The following is a 19,517-nucleotide window of genomic DNA, read 5'->3' on the forward strand; positions in this document are numbered from 1 at the left end:
GTTCCCTTAGAAGCTGGCATTGTGATTGGAAAGCAATAGGGAGAAAGCTTGATTTATTGACAAGTGAGAGTATGCTATAAATTTTTTCCATATTAAAACTGCCTATGGATTATGAGATCACTTTTAGAAAAACTTCAGCCGACAGGCATAGTGATACAAGCACTGAAGGCAAGGATCACAATGTCCAAGGGTAGGTCTGCTTTGCTTTATAAAACAAATCTATTTCTCCTGAAATACTATGTATAAATCTAACGACACTGTACCAGGGAAGATTGTTATCTAAGAAAAGACATGATAAATGCTTTCGTGAGGCAAATGATAAGTTTACAATAAAAAAAAAAATCACTTCTCAGTTTATGTGTTTTGTGACTTTTCTTTGTCTTCATTCATTAGATTTCCTTAAAGTGAAAGCATACTGGTGCATAATGCACACAAGGTGGCCACATTAGTTTCCAATCCAGTAATCTAGGTAGGATTTTGAAGTTAACAGAAAATAGATATTTCAAGTGAAATTTTTTTTTTTTTGCTTTACATGTAAATAATACTTTTTTTAGTGGTGTACAATTTGTTAACATTTATTTTAATTTAAGGGAAAGACCTTGGTTATCTCTGGAAGTTAAGAAAAACAAGAATGTAACAAGAACAGTTCCATACAGTGTGGACTTCATGATGTGGTATAAAGGTCAAGAATTAAGAGTTAATCAAGGTGTGTTCTACATAGATGCTCAGCCCTTTACTAGCTGCCTGCTTCTAGGCAAGTCACTTAACCTGGAAGAGTCTTCTTTTCTTGTTTGTAACTAAAGAATGTTATTTGAATTTCCTACTTTGTATGCTCCCTGTAAGGCTGAAATGTCTATGGGAACAAAGAAACCTTTAAACTCTTAAAGAAGTCTGAGGGGATTTTGGCCTTGTAATGTAATATCATTATGTTAGATAAAGTACACATAACCTTCGCTATGCCAATTTCAAAAAGGCATTACAGTTATTTTGACCATTTATTGATTTTTTTTGTATCTGAACATATATTCATTTATGTAATAAAAACTACAGCTGGTCATAATGATTGTCAGGTTGCTGTGCCTCTGTGACAAGCAAGGCTGTTTTGCCAAATAATATGTCACCAAATGGCTCAACTTAATTTTAATTAAATTTAATTAAAGCATTACAAATTTAAACAACCATAATTTTGGATGCTTTAAGCAACAGGAATTGTTAAAAATGCAAATATATGTGAAGAGCTCTTATAATTCTCAAATTTTAAGTAATGAAGAACATTTTTATGACAAATAAAGAGCAGAGGTTCTTAATAACTCAGAATAGACAGACAAAAATGGCAAAATATACTTATTGTGGGGGTAGAAATGATTATATTATATACGAGAAGAATCTTTCTAAAAGTAGATTTATCATTGACCAAGTATTTTTGTTAAGTTTATTTATTTATTTTGAGAGAGACAGAGACAGTGTGAGTGGGGGAGCGGCAGAGAGAGAAGGAGAGAAAGCGTCCCAAGTAGGCTCCACACTGTCAGTGCAGAGCCCAATGTGGAGCTCAAACCCACGAAACTGTGAGATTATGATCCGAGCTGAAACCAAGAGCAAGACGCTTAACCAACTGAGCAACCCAAGCACCCCTATCACCAACCAAGTATTAAAAGCTTACAATTCATTTTCAAAGATCTTCATAATAATTTATAGACATATAAATATATCTATAAATAACATAATAATTTATAGAAAAGTTGCCAGGATGTGTAGAGATTCCTTCACCCAGCTTGTCCCACTATCAACACAATCATAGTACATTTGTCAAAGCTAAGAACATTGGCAAAATAATATTAATTAGGCTACAGGTTTTATTCAGATTTCATCAATATTTCCACTAATGCCTCTTTTCTGTTTCAAGATCAAATCAAGGCTACCACATCGCACTGAGTCATAATGTCTCTCTCATCTCTTTAGCTGTGTTTCTCAGTCTTTCATGATCTTAAAACTTTTGGAGAATGTGGTAAAGTATTTTTTAGTACATGCCTCAATTTGACTTTGTGTCATATTTTTCTCAAGATTACAGTGGAGCTCTGGGTTTAGGGAAAGAATATCACAGAAATCAAGTGCACTCATCACATCACACCAGGGTACATGGGGTCGACATAACTTATCTTGGAGATGTTATCCTTGATCACTCGATGAAGGTAGTATCTGCCACATTTTTCCATGGGAAAATTAACTTTTCCCACATTTCCATGTTCTCTGGGGCATAAAGACTACCTTCATGGGAAGGGAAAGAGGAGTTAAGCTTCACTTCCTCGTGGGTGGATGGGCAATATATATTATTTGGAATTTTTCTGTAAGGAAGATTCTTCCCTTCTCATTTATCTTTCTATTCATTTTTTATTTTTTTATCTTAATTTTATTTTTATTTTTTAAATATGAAATTGATTGTCAGATTGGTTTCCATACAACACCTTGTGCTCATTTGCATCAGTGTGAATTCATTAACATTTATTTTGTTCATTAGGTTATAGCTTAATATAATCATTCTATTGCTCAAAGTGTTTCAGTTTTGATCACTGGGAACTCTTTCTGGTTAGCTCCTGTGTCCTTTGACATGCCCCAGTAACTTTTTTTTTTTTTTTGCCACTTTTTCACACTCTGGCACTAGAAGATACTTCAGTCTTATGTTGTATTTTTCCTGCCATATCTCTTAGGGCCTTGGGTTTTGTTTTTATTGGAGAATGGTATTTAGTAACTAAAATGTGGGCATGAGGTATGCTCATTGCTACTATGGTGTTAAAACTTTTCAGTAGGTAGAGCTAATAAATATTAAGTCTGTATTCCCATGTATGCACATTTATCCACGTTTATTTTTTTTAATTTTTTTAACGTTTATTTATTTTTGAGACAGAGAGAGACAGAGCATGAACAAGGGAGGGGCAGAGAGAGAGGGAGACACAGAATCTGAAACAGGATCCAGGCTCTGAGCGGTCAGCACAGAGCCCGACGCGGGGCTCGAACTCACAGACCGTGAGATCATGACCTGAGCCGAAGTCGGACGCTTAACCGAGGGAGCCACCCAGGCACCCCACCACGTTTATTTTTATACCTATCTGCAGGTATATTACAATGAAAATGAGTTCATGTTGATAGATCTGTCTCTAACCTAGCACTATAAGGTTAATTGTAGCTAATTCCCTTTGCTTATTTGTAACTTCTTTCACTGACAATGAAAACCCTAGCTTCCATTGTCAACTATTTATTTATTCATGTGTTCCACCCTAATATGCATGTGAAGTAGTTACATAATTACTAACCTGTACTCTTGTGGGGGGAGAACTATCAAATAGTATACAATGTCTATATATAGTTATTTTCTCTTTAACATTATTCATTTTAGTGCTTGTCCTGTCAAAAGACTGTTCCCCAAAGTTACTGAGGCTAGATCCTTTTTCCCCATGGAAAATGAGGTTATGTCTTACATTTGTAATTTGGTTAGATTCATATGTCACCGTCATATGTCACTCCATCTTGGGATATTTCAATATCTTATTTATTTTCTTATTTTAAATTTGCATGCTGTATAGCTTACTCTCTGTTGTACAGTCCTATAGGTTTTGATGAACGTACAATCATTTATCCAGAATTGCAGTACCATGCAGAACAGTTCTAGCACTCCCCAAATTTCCTCACACTATCACTTTATTGTCAGCTCTCCCACATCTGTAAACCTTGGCAACCACTGATCTGTATCCTGTTTCTATATTTTGCTTTTTCTAGTATTTCATACACATGGAATCATACAATATTCAATCATTTGGGTCTGTCTTCTTTCACCTAACAAAATACATTTAACATTCATATTGCATAAATCAACATCTCTTTAAAAATTGTTTTCTTTTTTATAGTTCAGTAGTATTTCATTGCACAGACATACTATAATTTGTTCATCCATTCACCAACGGAAGAACATTTTGGTTATTTTGATGTCTTAGAAATTACAGATAAAGTTGTTCTAAATATTTACATATAGAGTTTTGTGTAAAATAAAATTTCAATTCACTTGGGTAAATATCTAGAAATGGGATTACTGAATCATATGATTAAGTGTATATTTGACTTTACAAAAATCTGGCACACAATTTTCCCAAGTGTTGGCACCATTTTGAACTCCTATCAGCAATGAATGAGAATCCCTGCAGTTCTTGCATGGACACCAGCATTTAGTATTGTCAGATTTTTAAAATTTTTTATCCATTATAATAGGTGTCTAGTAGTATCTAATTGTGGTTTTAATTTGCATCTCCCTAATGACTAATGATGTTGAACATCTTCCCATACATCTTTTTGGCAAATTCATCTTTACCCATTTTTAAACTGAGTTGTTGGTTGTCTTTTTGTTAAGTTTTAAAAAGGGTTCCTTATAATTTGTGAATACAAATCCTTCATCAGACATGTGATTTATAGGTCTGAAGTTTATATTTTCTTTCTTTTAACAGTATTTCATAGAGCCATTTAAAAAAACAATTATTTTACTCTTTGCTTTTTAATCACTCATTGTAATGAAAAGGGCTGTGATCAGGTAATTCCTTCAGTTACAACAGAGCATTTATACTGAAGCAAATTTAAATCAAACAAATTACAATGTGCATTACAACTTCAAGGTTTAGACCTTGTATGTTTTCTTATCTATAATCTCTCATGGATCAGATGAGACTGGCTAAAATTTCATTCTTGGTCAGAAGTGTAGAATTTGACTTTTTTTTCTCATTAAAAACTTATAGGCTTCATTGGTGTGCTCTGAGATAAACCTACAAAATTCATTAGGTAGCAGAATTATGGCATTATGTCCACATTTCTCTGGAAAAGAGTTGTCCAACATGGTAGCTATTAGCCACATGGGTCTGTTGATTACTTGAAATGTGACTAGTGTGACTGAGGAAATAACTTTTAATTTTGGTTAATTTAAATTTAAAAATGGATACTCAATTTATTTATTGGAATGCTTTAAGTATGTGTGGGACAACTGGGCTTTGTGGATCTACTTTTTCAACTGTAAATTTTATGAAATATAAATACAGATCAAGTATGCCCAATAAAATGTAGTATCCCAACTGATATGTGCTGTAAGTACACAAAGGATTTCAAAGACTTAGTACGGAAAAAAAAAAGGATGTAAAAGGTCACAATATTTTTTTACATCAATCACATGTTGAAGGTTATATTTTGAATATAGAGGGTTAATATAATATATTATTAAAATCCATTTTACTTGCTTCTTTTACTTTTCAAAAATGTGGCCACAAGAAAAATTTAAATTGCATCTTTGCCTCACATTATATTTTTATTAGATGACACTGCTTTAGAATCACATATTGTATATTAAATTATATTTTGTGTCAAAAAGCATTCAGTGCTCTGAAATGGCATGCTAATAACCTACCCACAATTATTCCAGCCCTCACAGTATAATCAGTCCCACCTCATCCTCCTGCTTTTGTAGGGAAAGATCAGCCTCACTAAGTTCCAAATCACATGTGATAGATGTTAGATGCTCAGACAGGGGCTCCAGCAAGGAAATGGGCAGGAGAATGGAGAGTAAGGTTTAGGATGAGTATCACAGGTCTGACAGTATCAGGTGTTGTTAAGGAACAGAATCTCCTGATGGCCTAACCATGCCATAAGTTTTGGGAACACTTCTGATTATGAATGGTCTAGTTCATGGCTTTTCTTTCTTTTTTCCCCCCTTTTTTAAAGTTTATTTATTTTGAGAGAGAGAGAGAGAGAGAGAGAGTGAGCACAAGTGTGTGCAAGCAGGGGTAGGGGCAGAGAGCTAGGAGAGAAAGAATCCCAGGCAGGCTCTGTGCCATCAACAGAGAGACCCACATGGGACTGTATCCCACAAACTGAGATATCATGACTTGAACCAAAATCAAGAGTCTGACACTCAACCAGTTGAGCCACACAGGTGCCCCATGGCTCATTTTTTTTTTTTTTTTTGTGAGGAAAAGGTAGTGGGCTGCCTCCTTTCCTTCCCTGTGAGTTAGTACTTTTAGCTTAGTACTTGACTCAAAAACAGCATAGTCTCCCAGCCTTTCATTCCCCTCTTTACTTTTCAGCAATGCGAAATTAATAGTAAGAGTTCCCTTTACCAAGCAAAGACTAGTTTTCTTCTCCCTTTTTATGTAGCTTATTAAAGAAATTGTATACACACACACACACACACACACACACACACAAGTGATTTAGTGGTGCAAGTATTATGTTGCCAAAACTAAAACCATTTTTTGAAAAGATAACTAATATAGAAAGAAATTAACCTGACCTTGAAATGATATTACATATCATAATTTTAAAAAGACAATTCAGGAAATTTTAATACTTTAGCATAAAATTCTGCAAGTCTAATATTTTAAAAAATCACAGAAAACTAAAGAATAGTATAGAAATATTGGGGATATTAAGTATAATATTTATTAAAAATAAAACTAAACCTCAAAGTCATATTATTCTACCATGATAGACAATTATATTAAAATTAACTTTGATACAATGTTAAATCTAAATTTATAGAATATCTCTACATATAAGATAAACTTCTACAACTATTTTATATTTTGGATGGGTTTTAAGTTATAATAATTCTGAAATAATCCTAGGTTACCTATAAGTTCTAACCGAACATATTTCTGTCACAATCAAGCCAGCATCAAAGTAAACATATACTTACCATATGGAGAACATACCATGGGAAGCACATAAACAGTTGTTAAGCTACTCAACTGTATTATAAAATTCTTGAATTATTACATTCTAAGCCTGTTGGGAAACAAAGAAAGAAAAAAAGTACGTTAGTTAAATGTGCTGGTTGTACTATACATGTAGTTAAATAACCAAAAGAACACTAAAAAAATCACATACCTCACACACATAGATCTTTCTCTATATATTGCCGTGCCCTTTGCTTACATAAATTTATTATTTCATTTAAGTTTTAGAAAAATGCTATTGAATTGTGCAAGTCATTTGAATATACAATAAGATAAATATTATTAAAAAGAATGAATGGTACATTTGAAACTCTAAGGAAATAACATATCTTGTTAACCAAATATATTTCACGGTCTCTATTTTTTATGTTTTCCACCTACAGAATAAATGGTATTCATAGCACAGAAAATCAAAAACAAAAAAAATAAGACAAAAGGTTACTGAATCATCTGGTTGTCTATAATTATATGGATGCTTAACAAACTAAACACCAAAATAATGAGATGATCTGTCCAAATGTCTTAAATCTTCATGTTGATGTTTGCCAGCTGGTATGGTCTGAAATTTTGTATCCGTCTGACCTCCAAATTCATATGCTGAGATCCTAATGCCCAAGATGATGGTATTGGGAGGTAAACAGGATTAGCGCCTTTATAAAGAGGACCCAGACAGTGCCCGAGTCCTCTCCATCATGTGAGGACACAGTGAAAATATGGACGTCTGTGAACTAGGAAGCCCTTACCAAACACTCAACTGCCAGCATCACAGTCCTGGACTTCCCAGTCTCTGGAACTGTGCGAAATAAATTTCTGTTGTTTATCAGCCACCCAGTCTATGGTCCTCTGTTACAACAGCTCAAATGAACAAAGATGCTTGCCGACAAACCTGATGGGCTGTAAATACAGGCAAATGTTTTCAAACATGATTAAATTATTTATTCTATAATGAATAAAGATTTTATTTATTTATTTATTTATTTATTATTTATTTATTTATTTATTTATTTATTTTTTACAATTTCTTTTAACGTTTATTTATTTCTGAGACAGAGACAGAGCATGAACAAGGGAGGGGCAGAGAGAGAGGGAGACACAGAATCTGAAACGGGCTCCAGGCTCCGAGCTGTCAGCACAGAGCCCAATGTGGGGCTCGAACTCACGGACTGTGAGATCATGACCTGAGCTGAAGTCGGACGCTCAACCGACTAAGCCACCCAGGCGCCCTGTAAAGATTCTATTTAATACAAAGTGGGGAACTGACCCATGACATGACCCCAGCTGAGAACAAACATAGTTGAACTATGGAATAATTTGAAGTGAAATAAAAACCGAATTTAGTTTTCTCTTTAAGACAGTGCCTCCTCAAATTGGGTTATATGAATGTATTCCCTGTCAAAAATGTCTTTTTGCTATAGAACATACTCAGTAAACCTCTCATGCTTAAAAGATACTAAGAGTGGTGGTTAGGAATTCTGTACTCAGTACGTATACCCACATGTACACACACACACATGCACACACATACATCAGCCCCATTGTATGTTCCTCAAACTCCTAACCCATTTTTTCCCCAAGGTCAGTAGAGTTTAAAGCGAAATTCAGCCATATATCTTTCTAGATTATATATAACCTTGGCTTATACTTAATAAAAAATACTCTTTTCTCCTAATTTAGTATTCCACCCCCCTTGCTTATTTACACTTGGATTCAAACACATTAAAGATAATCAAAATATGGAGTCCAGATCTGGCATTTGTCTTGTCTTTACAATCTTAACTAATTATTCTTTCTAAAAGACATAAAACATAGTAGATGAATAGCTTGCCAATATTTTGTAGCAGCTGTTGAAGGTTTTTTAGGTGTGTTTGATTGACATTTAACCATCACAGCAATATTTTAAAGTGGGTTTTATTATCCTCATTTTACAGGGTTTTGATATTTCAAACAAATCATCTATATACGAAGCTGGAAAGTATAGCTGGGGTCAAATCTAGACCTGACTTAAAAATGTGTACTCAAAAAAGTCTTCACTTGCACATGGCTTCCGGGACACTGTTTAAAAATTATTTTTAACGTTTTATTTTATTTTTTGAGAGACAGAGACAGACAGAGCATGAGCAGGGCAGGGGCAGAGAGAGAGGGAGGCATAGAATCCAAAGCAGGCTCCATGCTCTGAGCTGTCAACACAGAGCTCTATGTGGAGCTCAAACACACCGATATGAGATCATGACCTAAGTTGAAATCGGACACTCAACTGACTGAGCCACCCAGATGCCCCTCCTGGACACTGTTTAAAAGATAATTTTGTTGGGGCGCCTGGGTGGCTCAGTTGGTTAAGCATGACTTCAGCTCAGGTCAGGATCTTGCAGTTCATGAGTTCTAGCCCCGCATCTGGCTCTGTCCTGACAGCTCAGAGCCTGGAGCCCGCTTCAGATTCTGTGACTCCCACTCTCTCTGCCCCTCTCCAGCCTGTGCTCTCTCTCTCTCTCTCTGTCTCTCTCTGCCTCTCGCTTTCCAAAAGAATAAAACATTAAAAAAAGAAAAAGATAATTCTGCCTCGACATGTACTTTCAATAATATTTGACTCTCAATTTGGAAAAAAAAGTAATGAAATATTTTGTAAAATCAAATTTCTATGTTGAAACCATATATAACTTGGGCTTAGAACTGCTAAACGAGCAAAATGACAAACACAATTATTACATACAACACGTGTAATGTGTTGCTTATAAATCTGGACATAAAAGATCAACATATTTAATAAATTAAGAAAAATAGAGAAGGCTCATTCATACCTATCTCAACTGGTTCCAGACTGTTATGATACTAGAGCATCTGAGCAATTTTTTTTATGATTTTTGTCTGAACATCAAATGTGATTCTTGCTTCGTTTTTACCATCCAAATCTTACTTAATATTTGCAAAATGATTTTTGCAGGTAAGTCAGAAAAATCAAACATTTAGACTCCTATTTAGAATGAGAGCAAATAATGAGAGCCAGCAAGTAGCCTGGGTTCCTTTATCTATTTGGCAACTCTGATATATGTGTGTGTGTGTGTCTGTGTGTATCTATGTGTGTGTAGGCATGTGTGTATTTCCTAAATCATGGCTATGATTTACTTAGCTGAATAAATAACACTTAAGTTATGGAGTTATTATTTTTGTTGATAAAGTTTTATCTAAAGAACTTGTTGTCTTTATACTCTTTTTTTGCATTACATGTAAGGAAACAATTATTCTCTTCCATTCTCTACATTTCTGTCTAAGCCAGTCAAATGATGATATGGCATTTTCTTCTTTTGCTTTCCTATATACTTGTCTTTCTTCCTAGGGAAGTCAAGGCATCTGCCTGATGTGGGGTGGAGGGAGGATGGGACCCTCACTTTCTGTCATTTAAAAGATTATTTTGACATATGGCTTAAAGCCAGGCAGTCTTGAGAAAGAAAAGATTTCCAAATACCTTTAGTTCTCTTGTATATATAAAGACTAGACTTTGTAGATTAGTCTACTATTGGAGGTCTTGCTGAGATCCAGAGGTTTGGTAACTTAAGCATGAAACAAAATGATTCATTTATTTTTACTTTTCATCTTGATGTTTGTCAGCAAGCATAAATGACTATGTTTGCATATAATTACATGTAAAGGTGTTTGAAATCACAGTGAGAAAGGCTTCGTGGTGCACATGCGGCAAAGGCACAAGACGTGGAGAGAAAACAGCATCGTGAATGGGGAAAGTGACTGCCAAGGCTTGTGTTTTCTCCTCCCAGCTTCTTGAGGCCAAACCTCTCGGCGGAGTAGCTTTAGAAACTCCTAGTTGAAGGAACACTCAGCGTTTTTGCTTATGCTTTTAGGAAGAGATTGCTGTGCTTAGTAATCCCATGCCAACATGTGGTGACCCGGGTAGCGTCACGAGAGTCCTAAGGCTGGAACAGGCCCAGTTGACAACCCTAAAATCTCCCTAGGTTATTTGTGGCATGGATAATGCATTGAGAACAAAATGGGCTTGCTGGGAGCAAAATGACTCAGCCACAGAGGTTTTTGTGGTCTTCTGCTTTAACCAAGTGTCAGTCTGAAGAGAGAAGTAGGAATGTATGTAACAGCAAAGACTGGTGGACCCGAACGCCAAGATCTGGCGCAGACTGAATTAACAGGGCCGTTTGGCACACGATGCTGAGAACTACCTGACAGTGACAGATGTCAGCAGCAGAGTGGCCCACAGCAATGGGTCTGAATTGTCATCTTGAGCAGAGGTAATCAGGGAGGGGAAGCTTCATGAAGGAGGTTACATCTGAGCAATGGTAAGGACTCGGCCCCATCTTCAGGACTGAGCATTGTAAGGAGAGGGGATACAAGGTACAAAGGGCCAGGAAAGGAACAAGCACAGCATGTGCAAAGAAGGAAGAAAAACATCCCAGGGTGCCTGTGGTGTAGTAATCCAGGGCACAGTAGTGTCGGGAGTGGGGGTTGGTGGGGGAGTAAGGGTTGAGAGGCAGCAGCCAGGCGATGTTGGGTCTCACTGACCATTGTAAGGAGTCCAGTCTTTATTCATGGTACAGTGGAGATAGGAAGGTTTTGACCAAGAGAGTAGCATGATCTGATTAAAATTTTCAAACATCATTTCAGATGTTCTGTAAAACATTTAGTAGAGAGGTGAGCCCAGAAGCAGCAGCCACTCTAAAGGTAACTGTAGCGGTTGAGTTGAGAGATGATGGTGGTTAGAAATTTAATGGCAACGATAATGCAGAGAAGTGTTTGGATTCGGGATATATTTGAAGTAAGTATAAATCCTATCCACTAATTTCACCATTTCACAAACACAGATGCATTTTTTAAGTCATCACTATAGGGTAAGCCAGTTTTGTTATTGTTGTTTTGCAAAGGATCGACTTGAAAAATAGAAGTTCCATAGATATTTATGAAAGATACTTCAGTGAATTTGGGTAAAATTTACCAAAGGGCAAAAATATGGAGACATTTGTTTTATATAATGAAAAAATATGTTGTTGAACCAATTGACTAAAGATAGTATAAATTATTAAGAAAATCACTATATTGTTCTTATAAATGAAAGACTGGGAAATAGACAAATGGAGCATTACTTTTCTTAGAAAGAAGAAAACTCTCAAGGACTCTGAATGATGTTAGAAACATCTCAGATATATCCCAAATTGAATTTCATTGATAAGAGTAAGTTCCTTAATTCAATTCAACAAATGTGATTAAAGGACATTGAATTTTGAACAAATAAAGACAATCCCTTCATGCAGTTTATAGTAATAAGTAAGATTTGCTTCCAGAAGGGGTCACTGAGCCAATTCCTGTGGCTATACTTTAAATGGAATTTTACGACTTCAGAATTACTAGTCTGGATCCTTAAGCCCTTTTTAATTCAACATACATTTAAAAAAATGTGTTATATATAACAGCTGCTAGGTGCTATGGCTAAAAGGATGGCCCAAATACTCTCCTGTCCTTGAAGAGCTCCTGGTCAAGAGGAGGAAGGAAAGAAAGAGAAATGAAGAAATTTGTACTAAATGTCTGGCTAGGGGCACAAATGTAGCAGCATGCAATTTTACTTGGCTGAAGCTTGATAGAAAATAGGTTGTGTAAAGTGCATGTTGAATGATGACGAGGCTGTGCTGTATGAACACAGATAAGGAATACAGAGATAATATAGTTTGGGATGAAAAAGTAATCTGGCTTCAGCAGAGCAGAGAGATAGGCAGTGTGATGAAACACACGCAAGACATAGCAGAAGAAAGAAAGGGCCAGCCATTGGAGGATCTCATGCTTGAACCTCATTAACATTAATAATATTACCACCTAGGCATAAAAGAGTGCTCACTATATACCAGACATAGTTTTAAGGGTTTTATATGCATAATCTCATTCTATCAACAAGCCTATGAAATATTACTCCAGTTTTAGAGAAGGGGAATATGAAGCCCAGAAAGGTTAAACAATTTGTCCAAGGTCACCCAGCTTGTCAATGGTGCCATTAGACTGCAACACAACCAGACCGATTCCACAGCTCCACTCTTGGCCACACAGTTCTGCCTCTTGAGATCAACATGGGATAGTTTAACCATAAATGATTCTCTTTTTTTGCATAATTTACAGGGAAAAGGAATACTTTTCCCCACAATGCAAAACGTTGGTTTGTTCTTTATATTAGATAGAAATGGAAATAAGCATCCTGAAATTAAAAGCCCAGAACAAGTGAGGAGGAAAGGGAAAAAGAAGGGAAATGATGTTTCTTGAGCATTTTACCACGGGGCAAATTTACTGTATGGTTAGATGGTTGAATGGTCACCTTCCTTCGTCCATATATGTGCAGAAGCTGGGAAAAAAAAGTGGTTACAGGAGAGGTATATGCTTTGTGCTTGCCATTGTAACTCCTTGATTATTTTCATGGTCTGAATTCTTTCCCAGGTTAGGCTTTCCTCTTCTTCCCTTCCCTTTTATCCAAGCGGGCTTGGATGATCTGCCCTGACCCTTACTCCTTCTGGGAGGATGATGTACATCTGTGTGAACTGCACAAAACAGGATTAGGGGTGAGGAAGAGAGAGGTAGCCCAGAGTGTTGCAGACCCTTCTACTTCCTGAGCTGCCATAGGAGACAGGGATTAATAGCACTTAGGACCGTTACAAAACACCAGCGTCTTCAGGACTTAAAATATACTTACGCTTAGATACAGGTTAGTAACTGCTACAATAGAAGACACATGAAATTAGGCCATAGTTTATACATCTATTTTATCCATAGAATATTTTAAACATATGCTTTTTGAGGGAGGGAGGGTTGCTTTGCTCTCTTAAAACCCGCCGAACCCTTCAGGGCAAACGATTGAGCGTCTCCCACCTGGGGCTTGAAGCAGTACTGTAGATCTCATTGGGCATTCTTCCCAGAACATTCGTTTTACTCAAAGGTTTGGGGAAAAGGAATTTAGTCTAAAATAAATATATATCATCACTACAGTGCAGAATGCACATACATTTTTTAAAGATTTATTTATTTAACCAAACGTATTGAGGCCCTACTATGATAGATGCTGTTCTGCTTTATTGGGATTTTTAAGGCAGTTATTCCTTACATATTTATGGTTATCTTATGTTGCTTTGTGTGAGAAAAATGTACTATGTTTTAACATGTGTATGGGGAATCTTTTCCCCCCCAGTTTTATTGAGAAATAATTAACACACATCACTGTATAAGTTTAAGATGTACATCACGATGATTTCATTTGCTTCTGTTGTGAAATTATTACCATAATAGGTTCAGCTAACATTTATCTTATCATATAGATACAATTTAAAAAGAAAGAAGAAAGGAAAATCAAATTCCTTCTGATGAGAACTCTTACAGCAATGTTAGCTACAGTCATCACATTGTACTGTACATCCTTAGTGTTGATTTTTCTTTTCTTTTTTAAATTGAAGTATACTTGACATACAATGGCATATTAGTTTCAGGTGTACAACACCATGATTTGACATTTATATACATCACGAAATGCTCACCATGAAAGGTTTAGCTGCTGTCTGTCACTTTACAAATTTATTACAATAGTATTGACTATTCCCTATGCTATACTTTACATCCAATGACTTATTTATCTTATAACTGGAAGTTTGTACCTTTTGAAACATTTTTAATGTTTATTATTTATTTTTGAAGCAGGGGGAGGGGCAGAGAGAGAGGGTGACACAGAATCCGAAGCAGGCTCCATGCTCTGAGCTGTCAGCACAGAGCCTGATGCGGAGCTTGAACCCATGAGATCATGACCTAAGCCGAGGTGGGCTGCCTAACCAACTGAGCCACCCAGGCACCCCGGAACTTTGTACCTTTTGACCACTTTCCTCCCATTCACCCGACCCCCACCCTCTGCCTCTGGTACCCAAAGTCTGATCTCTTTTTCTGTGTTTGTTTTTGTTTGGTTTTGTTTAGATTTAACGTGTAAGTGAGATCGTTCATACAATATTTGTCTTTCTCTACCTGACTTATTTTACTTGGTGTAAAGCCTTCAAGATTCATTCATGTTGTTGCAAATGGTAGGATTTCTTTATTTTTAATGGCTGAATATTTATGGCTCACAACTTCTACTTCTACTTCTTCTTCATCTATATCCAATCATGAGCGCTTAGGTTGTTTTCACATCTTAGCTATTGTAAATAATGCTGCTATGAACATAAGGATGCAGATATGTTTTTACATCCTTTGGATATATTCCCAGAAGTGGAATTCTTAAGTCCTATGGTAGTTCCATTTTTAATATTTTGAAGATCATCCATATTGTCTTTCATAGTGGCTGTACCAGTTTGCAATCCCACCAGCAGTGTACAGGGTTCCCTTTTCTCCACATCCACGCCAGCACTTACCTCTTGTCTTTTTGATGATGGCCGTTCTAACAGGTGCAAGGTGGTATCTCATTGTGGTTTTAATTTGCATTTTCCTAATGACTAATGATGTTGAGCATCTTTTCATGTATCTGTTGACCTTTCATATATCTTCTCTGCAAAATGTCTGTTCAGTCCTTTGCCGATTTTTAATTGGGTTATTTTTTCATATTGAGTTGTATAAGGTCTTACGTATTTTGGGTATTAACCCCTTATATGCGGTTTACAAATATTTTCCCCCATTCCATAGGTTGCTTTTCACTTTGTTGACAGTTTCTTTTGCTATATAGAAGGTTTTTAGCTTGATGTAGTCCATTTGTTTACTTTTTTGTGCTTTAGGTGTCATATCCAAAAGATCATTTCCAAGACTCATGTCAAGGACCTTTATTCCTATTTTCTCTTCTAGGAGTTTCATAGTTTCAGACATGACATTTAAGTCTTTAATTCATTTCAAGTTCTTTAAAATTTTATTTAAATCCCAGTTAGTTACCATACATGTAATCTTAGTTTCAGGTGTACAATATAGTGATACAACATTTCCATACATCACTCAGTGCTCATCACAAGAAGTGCACTCCTTAATCCCCATCACCTATTTAACCCAACTCCCCACCCACTTCCCTTCTGGTAACCATTAGTTTATTCTTTATAGTTAAGGATCCATTTCTTGGTTTGCCTCTCTTTCTCCCCCCACTCTTTGTTTCTTTGTTTTGTCTCTTTAATTCAACATATGAGTGGAATCGTATTTGTCTTTCTCTGACTAATTTCAGTTAGCATACTACTCTCGTTCCATTCATGTCATTGCTAAAGGTAAGATTTCATTCTTGTTTTTAATGGCTGAGTAATTTCAAGGTAATTTTTGCCAGTGGTGTAATAAAAGGGTTCAGTTCTTTGCACGGGAATGTCCAATTATCCCAGCACCATTTATTGAAGAGACTGTCTCTTCTCCATTGAGTATTCTTGGTTCCATTATCAAATATTAGTTGACCATATATGCTTTGGTTTACTTCTGAGCTCTCAATTCTGCTCTATTGGTTTGTTTTTATGTTGTACCACACTGTTTTGATTACCACAGCTTTATAGTATAGACTGAAATCAGGAAGTGTAATGCTTCCTTCTTTGTTCTTTTTCAGGAAATCTTTGGCTATTTAGGGTCTTTTGTGGCTCCATATATATTTTAGGAGTGTTTTTTTCTGCTTCTGTAAAAAAAAAGGTATTGGGATATTTAGTAGGGATTTTATTGAATGTATAGATGACTTTTTGTATTATTGGCATTTTAACAATATTAATTCTTCCAATCCATGAACACAAGATACCTTTCCATTTATTTACGTCTTTGCTTTCTTTCACCAATGTTTTGTAGTTTTCAGTGTATAGGTCTTTGACTTTCTTGGTCAAGTTCATTCCTAAGTATTTTAATGTTTTCGATGCTATTGCAAATGGATTTTATATATTATTTTTTTGGAAATTTATTGTTAGTTTATAGAAATGCTACTGATTTTTGTATGTTAATTTTGTATCCTACAACTCTACTGAATTCACTAAATAGATCTAACAGTTGTTTGGTTGTCTTTAGAATTTTCTATTTATAAAATCATGTGATCTGCAAAATAAAAAGAAAGACAATTTCACTTCTTCCTTTCAAATTCTGATATCTTTTCTTTCTTTCTCTTTTTTTTCTACCTGATTGTTCTTGCTAAGACTTCCCAGTACCATGCTGAATTGGAGTAGTGAGAGTGGGTGTCCTTGCCATGTTCCAGATCTTAGAGGAAAAGCTTTAACCTTTTACCATTGAGTATGATGTTAGCTGTGGGCTTACCATATATGGAATTTATTATGTTGAAATACATTCTTTCTATGACTAATTTGTTGAGTTTTTATCATAAATGACTGCAGAATTTTGTCAAATGCTTTTTCTGCATTTATTGAGGTGATCATGAGTCTTTTCTTTCATTCTGTTACTACGGTGAATCACCTTGATTGATTTATGTAGGTTGAATCATCCTTGCATTCCAAAGATAAGTCCCACTTGATCATGTTGAATGATCCTATTAATGTGCTGCTGAATTCAGGCTCCTAGTATTTTATTAGAATTTTGGCATCTATATTCATCAGGGACTTTGGCCTATAGTTTCCTCGCTAGTAGTGTGCTTTTCTAGGTTTGGTATGAGGATAATGCTGGCATTATAAAATGAGTTTGGGAGTGTTCCCTTTTCTTTGATTTTTTGGAAAGAGTTTGAGAAGGATTGGTATTAATTTTTCTTTAAATGGTTGGTAAAATTTACCAGTGAAGCCATCTGGTCCTGGTTTTTTTCTTTATTGGGAAATTGTGGATTACTGATTTAATCTCTTTACTAGTAATTGGTCTATTCAGATTTTTTATTGCTATGGGGAATATTTTTATGGAACTTAATTTGAATACTTTGCTTTCAGAAATTGGACAAATAAATGATGAATGTTTTGATGTAGACCAGGGATTAGCAAACTGTGCACTGAAGAAGCAGATGGTAAATACTTCAGGCGTTACAGTCCAAAGGTAAAGTCAAGGATTTCTATAGTACTCATCTTTTATACAGTTTCTGTCACAATTCCTCAATTACATTCTAGTGTGAAAGCAGATAAATAATAGAAAAACAAATGGCTGTGGCTGTGTTCCAATAAACTCTTATTTGCAAAAACTAGCAGCAGGTCAGATTTGGCCCATGGACCATTTTTGCCACCTTCTGGTTTAGACCATAATGAATCTTTTTTTGTTTGTTTGTTTTTTAATTTCACCGAGATATGGGTCTTAAACTGGTTTCATTTTTCCTATCTTTAAATTGAGTCAATAACATTTAAGCACTCCATCTCCTCACTTCTCTAGCTCTGGTGGGGGAGAGGGAGATCTTCAGGTAATTAAGTCAATGAGAGATAAACCCTGATTTGTGATGTGACAGGCCAAGGAAAGACAGGCCAGTTGGTAGCCCAGGGGCTTGTGAGGGACAGGATGAGCACTGGGCTGAGCTCCAGTGGCCCCTCCCAAAAAGCAAGTGCACTTCCTGGTTGTTCAGATGGTGTTTTGATTTCTGATCCTACCTGTTAAAACCCTCCTTGGAAGAAGAATCTGGAAATGGGAGATAAGAATTAAAGTCAAGAATAAAGATTGCATGACACTTATATCCATCCTCAGTCACACTCATCCAGAAGGAGATGCCTCACTGGGACCAAAGATGGGATACACGCCAGGAACAGATGGTTAGTGACAGTGGTTATTTTCTTCCTTCCTTCCTTCCTTCCTTCCTTCCTTCCTTCCTTCCTTTCTTTTTCTTTTCTTGCCTATGGCAATAACAAAAAATGGACACTTTCCTTTATAACCACATGTTGTAAGGATGTTCAGTGAGATTGAGGGAGATGGGATAAGGGAGGGTTTTTGATAAGCTGTCTTTTTTCTCTGGACACCCTCCTCCTCCCGATTCTGACAAAATTGGAGAAGGCATTGAGAAGACAGAAGGAAAGAACTAAAGGAGGGAACAAAAATGGAAGAGAAGGAGCAGGAGAGAGAAAAAAAAGGAGGAAGGGAAGAGAAATCTGTGAATATTTCTTTTGGGCTCCAAGCATGCTGCCTGCTGTCTTTGGCTAGGCTCCCAGAACTCTGGGGGCATTGGGATGTGGTTCATGCTTTCTCTCTTATGTCCCTTGGATGACTTCCTCTGAAAGAAGTTGACAGCCACTGAACCGGTTCTCCCAGTATATTGCAAAGCCTAAAGAACGCCAGTATTGAAAAGGTTAGGGTCCACTGGTCTGTCCTCTTTAATTCTGGCTTCTCAAACATTAATAAGCATAAGAATAATCTGGATGGCTTATTCAAAACAGATTCATGAATTATCTTCCTAGAGATGCTGATAAAGAGGTTTGGGGTAGGGAACAGAATTTCCACATATAACAAGCTCTCTGCTTCCCAGGAGAATTTGTTGCATATGTTTGGGGAACCACACTGTAGAGAGTCACAGCTATGTCAGTTCAGAGTGTTCAAAACAGTTGACTAAAAGGCACTATGGAAACTCATGATTACTTAAATAAATATTAAATTTTTTTCTTGAGTATAAATTAATTGCATGAAAAATAAATGTTTCACCATAAATTTTAATTATAAAATTTAAACTGTAGCCTTTTAATTCAGACCAAAATCTCTTGGGACATCAATAATCAAAATAATAAAGTTTAGCATAATACTTCTTTTTTGTAATCAACAAAGAAGAAATGCTAATCCTAAAAAAATGTAAATGGGTATTTTATACCATGGCAACTTAATTTAGAGTAATGTATTCCCTCTCTTCTAAAGTTGTGTTAAAACTGATGAATGATTTTTAACATCAGAATT

General features: G+C 36.0%; 1 protein-coding gene across 5 annotated transcripts in view; it reads right to left on the minus strand.

Annotated features, from left to right (window-relative positions):
- Window positions 1-19,517, minus strand: part of FUT9 (fucosyltransferase 9) — a 197,192-nt gene that overhangs the window by 90,082 nt on the left and 87,593 nt on the right. For 4 of the 5 annotated variants that reach the window (XM_053904646.1, XM_019442884.2, XM_019442882.2 and 1 more), the window contains one exon: window positions 6,722-6,810. Coding sequence is in view for 2 of the 5 variants with exons in the window: in XM_019442882.2 (XP_019298427.1) it covers window positions 6,722-6,740 (19 nt within the window). In the remaining 3 variants the exon portion in view is untranslated. The remainder of the gene's footprint in view (window positions 1-6,721; window positions 6,811-19,517) is intronic. The other variant, XM_019442885.2, reaches the window with a different exon arrangement.

This window comes from Panthera pardus, unplaced genomic scaffold (genome assembly GCF_024362965.1).
Source record: "Panthera pardus isolate Hobbes unplaced genomic scaffold, ASM2436296v1 HiC_scaffold_17, whole genome shotgun sequence".
NCBI lineage: Eukaryota > Metazoa > Chordata > Mammalia > Carnivora > Felidae > Panthera > Panthera pardus.